At 36.7% G+C, this 10,384-nt stretch overlaps 1 protein-coding gene across 2 annotated transcripts in view; it reads right to left on the bottom strand.

Moving 5' to 3' along the window:
* Window positions 1-10,384, bottom strand: part of PPP2R3A (protein phosphatase 2, regulatory subunit B'', alpha) — a 168,010-nt gene that overhangs the window by 61,984 nt on the left and 95,642 nt on the right. For both annotated transcript variants that reach the window (XM_011958174.1, XM_011958176.1), the window contains exons 8-9: window positions 9,631-9,679; window positions 6,925-7,014 (exon numbers count right to left, since the gene is read on the bottom strand). In XM_011958174.1, the coding sequence (XP_011813564.1) occupies window positions 6,925-7,014; window positions 9,631-9,679 (139 nt within the window). The remainder of the gene's footprint in view (window positions 1-6,924; window positions 7,015-9,630; window positions 9,680-10,384) is intronic.

Consider the following 10,384-nt stretch of genomic DNA (forward strand, 5'->3'; position numbering starts at 1 on the left):
TGGTAGATTAATCACATATAATTCTCTGAATATTGGAGAGCATAAGGATTGATGAACGAAAGAGAAAAAATGAATAGGCTGCCTCAGTGGATAGTTACCTGTCCCTGAAAAGTTTAGCAGCAGGGGCTGGATGGATAAGAGAGAAAGAAAGCTAGAATGCAAAGATAGATATACTGCCTGAATATTTGCCAAAGGCACATAACTGCTTTTAAATATCTGAAAGATATGGTAGATTAATCACATATAATTCTCTGAATATTGGAGAGCATAAGGATTGATGAACGAGAGAGAAAAAATGAATAGGCTGCCTCAGTGGATAGTTACCTGTCCCTGAAAAGTTTAGCAGCAGGGGCTGGATGGATAATACACGCAGGACATGGTCAGAGGGTATTTTCCTACTGAAAGTACTGGATACTCTCTAAAGTTTCTTTCAATGTAGATTTTTTTTTTCCTTCTTACCAAAGGTAACTGATCTTCTCAGAGCCTGAAAGTGTTGACTATTTATTGTAGGAAAATTAGAAAACAGAAAACACAGAAGGAATAACTGACCAGAGAGCACCAGTGTTAAATATCTGCTATATTTACCACCAATATTTGTTTTTTCAAAGCATAATGATATTAATGACAAATTATATTTCTAAAATTGTAGACATAAACAAAATTACATTTTTTTATTTTTTATTTTTTGTGAGACAAAAGTCTCGCTCTGTTGCCCAGGCTGGAGTGCAGCGGCACGATCTCAGCTCACTGCAACCTTCCTCACCTCCTCCACAAACCCTGGGTTCAAGTGATTCTCGTGCCTCAGCCTCCCAAGTAGATGGGACTATAGACATGAGCTAAGATTACTTCTTGTCCTTTCCTTGGACTGAATGAAATTAAGTGCTGAGCCAGTGAATTCTTGCCCCTAATATAAACTCCTGTATGCTATTCAAGAAGAAAGTTATTGGAAACTCCATTATTGCTTAGGCAGTAACTAAATGTATATTCTGTTGCATATTCAGTATACATATACATACTGTGGCCTAATGCCAGTGCCTTTGCATAACAAAGGTGAATGAAATAACTCCTGGAGATGATACCTAGCCAGATGACTAAGGTAGAAGCAGAATATGATAAAACCAGGACAGAGAGATTAAAAGACATACCGAAAGAGGGTTTGCAAGAGTCTGTCCACAGAAGACAATCTACCCAGATACTTTCCATATCTACCTCTGTTACCAGGCATAGGAAAGACTCTAGATCCTAATTTTGTATGCAGTGTTTCACACAGGATTAATCACACCTTAGTGAATGTATTACTTTTTTTACAAAATTCATTTTTGCTACCCATGTAATTCATAAGCCAGAAACCCGATTTCTGCAAAGTGATGCCTATTCCATTTTCTTAAATAAGAGTTTGATTTTAGTTCTATAGACAGTCCCTACTTATGATGGTTTGTTTGACTTAGAATTTTTTGACTTTACAATGGTGTGAAAGCCGCATGCATTAGAAACCGCACTTTAAGTACCAATACATTCTGTTTTCACTTTCAGTATTCAATAAATTATATGAGATATTCAATACTTTATTATAAAGTAGGCTTTGTGCTGGATGATTTTGCCCAAATGTAGGCTAAGATGTGTTCTGAGCACATTTAAGGCTGGCTAGACTAAGCTATAATGTTCAGTAGGTTAGGTGTATTAAATAATTTTTGACTTATATTTTCAAGTGTTGCTGGGTTTACCAGGATGTAACCCTACTGTGAGTGGAGAAGCATCGGTACTGATATTTTTGTCAAAATGGTGGGCACTATTTTCTGCTTACACTCTGCTTTAGTAAAGCAATGTGAACCACTGAGAATAACACACAGGGTACCTAGTAAGTGCCACTAGAAACCAAGTATCAATGGGCAAAATCAGTAGTTACTTTCTTATATAATTGGCCTAACATTGATTCTCTTAAGCAATAAGCAATTTCATGACACCAAAAGAACTCTCTTTTAGGGAGTCTACAGCCTAGTTGGAAAGAAGGTAGACATGCAAACGAATGGCATCTGTATGACAGGCCATATATTACAGTGGTAAAGAGTCCAGGTTTGGGAGAGACACAAACCTGAGTTTGAATCCAAGCTAGGACACTTACTAGGTGCACAGTCTCTTAGAGCTTCTGTTTCATCAACTGAAAAATGGGACCACTGATACCTCAACTCATAGTGATACGAGGATTAAATAAGCCATTGCATATAAAATACTAGTCGCTGGCAAAGAATGGAATCTCAATATGTGAGCGTTAGTTAGGAGAAAGGTAACATGCAAGGTAGAAAAGGAGCACCAAAGAAGGAGGTCTAAGAAAGCTTTTGACTCAAAAAACCTGTTGGTAATATTCTATGAGAATCCAGTTATGGATCTCATGATGTGAAAAACTGATCTGAAGAGCTCCACTTCTGCTAATGATTACCTAAGTGGGATCAAGCCTTCCACTGAGGAAACTGAGGGGACCCCCCGCCATAGAAAAAAAACGGTTCAAAGATGCTGGAGAATTAACAGGGCAGTGAAAACTATGGTATCCAGATCTAGAAGAAGAAAATCCAGAGACGGGCACCTAGCATTTGGGACCATCTTTCCCTTGGGGCATCTGCAGATTCTGGAAGAGGGACCTGAAAGTTTGAGGAACTAAGCCTTGACTTACTAGTATTTTGTTACTGATTTTGGGTCTATATCAAGCGGGAGGTCTGTAGTTTTATTTTCTTGTATGTGTTTGTCTGGTTTTGTTTATAAAATGAGTTGGGAATTATTCCTCCCCTTTCTGTTTTCTGGAAAAGGTGGTGCAGAATTTGGTATTATTTCTTCTTCAAATGACTACAAGAATACAGTTAAATTATCTGGGCTGGGAGATTTCTTTTTCAGGAGGTTTTGAACTGTGAATTCAATTTTCTTTAATAGATATCTGACTATTCAGGTTATGTATTTCTTCTTAGGTGAGTTTTATTAATTTGTGACTTTAAAGGAAATTGGTCCATTTCACTGAGGTCACCACATTTGTGTGTGTATATGTTATTTGTAGCATTCCTTTATTACTTCGTGAATATCTAATGCCCCTTGAATCATCCTTTTTAATCCATTGATTATTTAGAAGTGTGTTGTTTAATACCCAAGTGTATGGAGATTTTCCAGTTGTCTTCCTTGTATTGATTTCTACATTAATTCCACTTTGTTTACAGAACATACTTTATAGTATTTTAAGTCTTTTTTTTTTTAACAGGCTTACTGAAATATATTTCACATATCATATGATTGTTCCTTTAAAAATGTACAATTCAAGGGTTTTTAACATAGAGTTGTACAACCATCACTACAATTAATATAGGGACACTTTCATTACCTAAAAAAGACTCCATACCCGTTAGTACTCATTCCTCATTTTACCACAGGCTCTCCACAGATTACGCAACCATTAACCTATTTCCTGTTTCTATACATTTGCCTATTCTGGACAACTCATATAAACGAATTCATACAATATGTTGTGTTTTGTGACTGGTATCTTTTACTTCACCAAAGGTTTTCAAGATCCAGTCATGTGTAGTATGCATCAGTACTTCATTTTTCTTTACTGCTGTATAATACTTGATTATATGAATAGATCACATTTGTTTATCTTGGGCTGATCCCAACTTTTGGCTATTATGAATGATGTTGCTATGAAAATGGGTGTACAAGTTTTTGTGTGGACCTGTTTTCATATATCTTGGGTATATACCTAGGAGTGGAATTGCTAGGCCATATGATAACTCTATTATTTAACCATTTGAGGAAATGTCAGACTTTTCCATAACGGCTGCACCATTTTACACTCCTACTGTAATGTATGAGTGTTCCGATTTCTCCACATGCTTGGCAGCACCTGTTATTATCTGACTCTTTGGTAACTATCTTAGTGTGAAGTGGTATCTCATTGTGGTTTTGATTTGCACTTCTCTGATGACTAATGATGTCAAGCATCTTTTCATGTGCTTATTGGCCATGCATATATCTTCTTTGGAGAAATGTCATTTCAGATCCTTTGTCCATTTTTTAAATTGGGCAGGCTTTCTATTATTGAGTTGTGAGTGTTGTTTATACATTCTAGATACAAGTTCCTTATCAGATATATCATCTGCAAGTATCTTCTTCCATGCTGTGGGTTGTCTTTTTACTTTCTTGATCATATCTTTTGAAGCATAAAAGCATTTTTTCTTTTTTTTGAGATGGGGTCTTACTCTGCACCCAGGTTGGAGTATAGTGACGTCACCTCAACTCACTGCAACCTCTGCCTCTCAGGCTCAAGTGATCCTCCCGCCTCAGCCTCCCAAGTAGCTGGGATGACAGGTGCGTGCCACTGTGCCTGGCTAAATTTCATTATTTCTGGTAGAGATGGAGTTTTACCATGTTGCCCAGGCTGGTATTGAATTCCTGAGCTCAGGCAATCCACCTACCTTGGCCTTCCAAAGTACTGGGAATACTGGCGTGAGTCACCGCACCCAGCCAAAAGTTTAAAATTTTGAAGTCCAATTCATCAATTTTTTCTTTTGATACTTATGCTTTTGGTGTCACATCTAAGAAACTGCCTAACCAAGGTCGTGAAAATTGACTCCTCTATTTTCTTCTAAATTTTTTATAGTATTAGCTCTTACATTTTGTGCTGTGATCCATTTAACTGAATTTTTGTAGTATTTGAACTAGGGGTCCAAATTAAGGTTGGTGCAAAAGTAACTGCAGTTTTTGCCATCGCCAAAAACCACAATTACTTTTGCACCAATCTAATATTATTTTGTATGATACCCAGTTGTTCTGGCACTATTTATTAAAAACTGTTTTTTCCCCCATTGGATTGTCTTGGCATCCAGCATCCTTGTTGAAAATCAATTAGCCATAAATGTGAGGGTATATTTCTGAACTCTCAATTCAATTTTATTTTTATGTCTATCATGATACAAGTACCACACAGTCCTGTTTAATTTCACTTTGTAGTGAAATATTTTGGAAAAGGAAAGTGTGAATCCTACATTTTTTCTGTACTTTTTCAGCATTGTTTGGGTTACTGTGGTCCCTTTGTATTTCCATAGGAATTCAATATTTGGCTTTTCCATTCCTGGAAAAAAAAACCCATCTAAAAACAAAAAAAGTTTTTGACTCAAAGTAACTAGTATTTTGTTAGGAATCTGTAGATCAGTTTGGGAACTACTGCCATCTTAACAATGATCCATGAACATGGGATGCCTTCATTTCATTTTTTTTTTTTTTTTTGTGATGGAGTTTTGCTCGTCACCCAGGCTGGAGTGCAATGGTGCAATCTCACTCAGCTCACTGCTACCTCCACCTCCTGGGTTCAAGCAATTCTCCTGCCTCAGCCTCCCATGTAGCTGGGATTATAGGCATGTATCACCACGCCTCGCTAATTTTTTATATTTTTAGTAGAGACGGGGTTTCATCATGCTGGCCAGGCTGGTCTTGAACTCCTGATCTCAGGTGATCTGCCCACCTTGGCCTCCCAAAGTGTGAAATTACAGGTACGAGCCACTGAAACCCAGCTAAAAATCCAAAACTTTTCGAGTACCAACAAGACACTCAAAACTCATACTCATAGGAAATTCTCACTGGAGCATTTTGGATTTCAGATTTGGGATGCTCACTGGTAAGTATAACAAACAGTTCAAAATCTGAAAAAAATCCAAAATCTGAAACACTTCTGATCTCAAGAATTTCAGGCAAGAGATACTCTACTCTGCCTGTATATGAAAAAGAATAGCATATATATGAACTTTTAATTTTTTTTCTGGGTATTAAAATTACTGGTATTAAAATTTACTTTTCTTCTGCTCATTCGTGTTTTCTAAATAAATGATTACTTATGAAATGGAAAACAAAGTTATTTAAAAATAACAAGCTCTCCAAGAAATGGCTTATTTTTATTTCAGCATCTTCTAAACAATATATTCAACATTTATATTTTTAGAGTTGGTGTCCTGCTCATTATATCCAGGATGGAGTATAATGGCATGATCCTAGCTCACTACAGCCTCAAACTCCTGCCCTCAAGCGATCCTCCTGCCTCAGTCTCTCGAGCAGCTAGGACTACAGGTGTGCATCACTATTCCCAGCTATTTAAAAAATTTATCTGTAGAGATGGAGTCTCGCTATGTTACACAGGCTGGTTTCAAATTCCAGGCTTCAAGCGATCCCTCCTGCCTTGACCTACCAAAGTTCTGGCATTACAGATGTGAGCCACCACATCTGGACATATTCAACATTTAGATAACTTTTCAACCCAATATTAAGATAGTTGAGTTAGTTATACCTGCAGGTACCATCAAGGACTATAACCCCTCCCTCCCTTGGTACTGAGCACAAACTACAGTGCATTGTGTTACACAAAGTAGGGATAAAAAGTGAGCCATCTGGATTTTTTGCCTGAACAAGAGATGGAAAAAAAGAAATGTGTAAATTAATAACTCCAATTAAGGTATGTCTGAGAGTGCAAAGGAAAAGCATAGATGATTTCAACTGGCAGAATGAGGATGTGTTCTTATACACTAGTCATCCACAATTTGCTTTCCCTCTCTAATAGTAATGGTTTAACCACTTACCCAGTAAGATGATAAAACAAGTAATTCACAGCATCTATTCCCATACTCCACATGAATGCTTACTAGCCCTACTTGTCATCAGCTTACATGTCACTTAATCTTTGTTTCTGTGGGTAACAGCACTTCTCTTGATATGCCATGAACATGGATTCAGTGCCAATCCCCTGAGACGGAGAGCTCCGAGATGGCAGAAACTAAGTCTAATTCATCTTAGTATGGCCAGGTTGAGTTGGCTTCACTAGGTATAATACGCACCATGACTTTTTCAAGCTTTGTGCATGTGTTTAACATCTTGGCAAAGGAAACTTAGAAATCATACCTGGTAGGATTCCTTTTGTCTTCTTCAGAGATCAAAAACCAAACAAAATCTGCATAGCTCATTCTTCCCTCTTTCTGTATTGTTTTTCCCCTGAAGAAAACACATGGTTATAAAATTTCCTAAGCAATTACTCATAACCATTTATCAGGATGATAGGCTAAGAAATAAAGTAATATGCCAGTTAAATTTTTTAAACTTATAATGCTAAATGCCTCATAAAGGGCAACCCTTCCACAGCCTATCTTATTTTCAAAGGCCTAGAGCATGAAACCAGAAGGCATTTGCAAATATGAAGAAAAGAAATCTGGCTTTTCATATGAATGTAAATAATCACTGCGATAAAATACTGTTACCTGTATTTAGATATAGGATTAATACTCATGTTAGGCATCAATGGAAGACACCTCAAAATAGTAAGAGCCGTCTATGACAAACACATAGCTAGCATTACACTGAATGGACAAAAGCTAGAAGCAATCCCCTTAAGAACAAGAACAAGACAAAGATGCCCACTCTCACCACTCTATTCAACACAGTACTGGAAGTCTTAGCCAGAGCAATCAGGCAAGAGAAAGAAATAAAATGCATCCAAACAGGAAAAGTCAAATTATCTCTCTTTGCTGACAACATGATTCTATACATAGAAAAGCCTGAAAACTATGCCAAAAGGCTTTCAGAACTAATAATTTCATTAAAGTTTCAGGATACAAAATCAATGTAGAAAAATCAGTAACATTTCTATACACCAATAGCATTCAAGCTGAAAGTCAAATCAAGAATGCAATCCCATTTACAATAGCCACACACACACACAAAATAAAATACCTAGGAATACAGCTAACCAAGGAGGTGAAAAATCTCTACAGGGAGGACTACAACACTCTGCTGAAAGAAATCAGAGATAACACAAACCAATGGAAAAACATTCCATGGTTATGGATAGGAGAATCAGTATCGTTAAAATAGCCATACTCCCCAAAGCAATCTACAGATTCAATGTTATTCTTATTAAACTAACGTCATTTCTCACAGACAAGTTTTAAGAAAAAAAAAAATTCTAAAATTCATATGGAACCAAAAACAAAGCCCAAATAGCTAAAGCAATCTCAAGCAAAAACAACCAAGCCAGAGGTATCATAGTACCTGACTTCAAATTACACTATAAGGCTACTGTAACCAAAACAGCATGGTACTGGTACAGAAACCGACACATAGACCAATGGAGCAGAATAGGGAGCCCAGAAATAAAGCTGCACACCTACAACCATCTGATATTTGACAAAGTCGATAAAAACAAACAATGGGAAAAAGACTCCCTATTCAATAAACAGTGCTGGGATAACTGATTAGCTATATGCAGAAGAATGAAACCAGACCCTTACTTTTCACCATATAAAAAAATTAATTCACAATGGATTAAAGACTTAAATCTCAGACCTCAAACTATAACAATCCTAGGAAAAAACCTAGGAAATACCCTTCTTGACATCAGCCTAAGTCCTCAAAATAATTTATGGCTAAGTCCTCAAAAGCAATTGCAACACAACCAAAAATTGATGACTGGGACCTAATGAAACTAAAGAGCTTTTGCACAGCAAAAGAAACTATCGACAGACTTAACAGACTACCTACAGAATAGGAGAAAATATTCTCAAACTATATATTCAACAGAGGTCTAATATCCAGACTCTATAGCGAATTTAAATCAACCAGCATAAAACAACCCCATTTAAAAATGGGCAAAGGACATGAATGGACACTTCTCAAAAGAAGACATACAGGCAGCCAACAAACATGAAACAACCTCAACATTATTCATCATTAGAGAAATGCAAATCAAAACCACAATGAGATACCATCTCACAACAGTCAGAATGTCAACTACTAAAAAGTCAAAATATAACACATGCTGGTGAGGCTGTGGAGAAAAGGGAATGATTATATACTGTTAGTGGGAATGTAAATGGGTTCAGTTGTGGTGGAGAACAGTTGATTTCCACTACTGTCCGACCCAGCAATCCCATTACTGGGTATATACCCAAAGGAAAATAAGTCATTCTACCACAAAGATACATGTACTTGTATGTTTATCCAGCACTATTCACAATAGCAGAGACATGGAATCAACCTAGATGCCTACCAACAGCAGACTGGATAAAGAAAATGTGGTACATATATACCATTGAATACTATGCAGCCATAAAAATTATGAAATCATGTCCCTGCAGCAACATGGAGGCAGCTGAAGGCCATCATCCTAAGCTAATTAACACAGGAACAGAAAACTAAACACCATTATGTTCTCATTTGTAAGTGGAAGCTAATATTGAGTACACATGGACATAAAGATGGGCACAATGGACACTGGGGACTGCTGAAGAGGGTAGGGAGTGAGCAGAGTGAGGGCTGAGGGACTGCCTGTTGGGTGTTGTGCTCACTGCCTGTGTGACAGGATCCTCCAAACACCAAACCTCATCATCACACTGAGTTCCCATGCGACAGACCTGCACGTGTACCCCCTGAATCAGAAAAGTTGAAATTATTTTTTTAAAAAAGAATTACTGTCTTGTATTAAGCCATAACTATGTTTTATAGGATATTATTTGCTCCAACAGCACTGCCAAATTATTCAGGAAGCTTTGCTAAAATGAGATCGTTATGGTATTACTTGTTCATTTTTAAACGCAGCATTAAAAGTTTTCTTACCTTGTTACTGCCCCAGAGAATATCCTTTCAATAATCCTGTTTGATGAAGCTAAATGTAGACAAAAAAATTACAAAGCTAGTTAGAAATATGCTCCATAAAGGCAATACTTTTTACAAATTTATTTTTCATTAGCTACAAGCTAAACCATAACCATCGTCCATGATGAGAATGTGAGTACATTTTTATTTATGCATAATTTTAAAATAATTTTAAAAAATAATAGGCAAATGAATGTGGCTGACATCTGGGAAGTATTAATATAGCTCAATGCTAAGTTAGGTCTGAACATCCTGACAACTAAGACAAAAATATATAGGATTTGTATTGATTTTATCCAATGAGACCAATTTTCCTATAAACAAGACAAATTTTATCCTTAAATTCAAGGGGAAACTGATTGTGTAAGCTCCTAAAACAACGTAAAATAAAACAAACTTAAAAACAATGGAGAATGCTTTCAAGTAGTTTCTTAAAAGCTCCTCAAACACACTACAAACATACTTTTCTTATATTCCCATTTTATAAAAGTCCAGGGTTTAACATGATATAAGATTTTTAGAAATTCCATCAGGAAGTTTTATTCACAGAGACAATCATAGCTTAAGTTAGCATGTTGGTGAGTGAGAGAGAGAAAGAGAGAGAGAGAGAGAGAGAGAGAGAGACGACTAGAGACCTGTTCTTTCTTTTATTTATTTATTTAATTTATTTTTGAGATGGAATTTCGCTCTTGCTGCCCAGGCTGGAGTGCAATGG

The sequence above is a fragment of the Colobus angolensis genome, unplaced genomic scaffold, assembly GCF_000951035.1.
Source record: "Colobus angolensis palliatus isolate OR3802 unplaced genomic scaffold, Cang.pa_1.0 Scaffold46, whole genome shotgun sequence".
In the NCBI taxonomy this organism is placed as follows: domain Eukaryota; kingdom Metazoa; phylum Chordata; class Mammalia; order Primates; family Cercopithecidae; genus Colobus; species Colobus angolensis.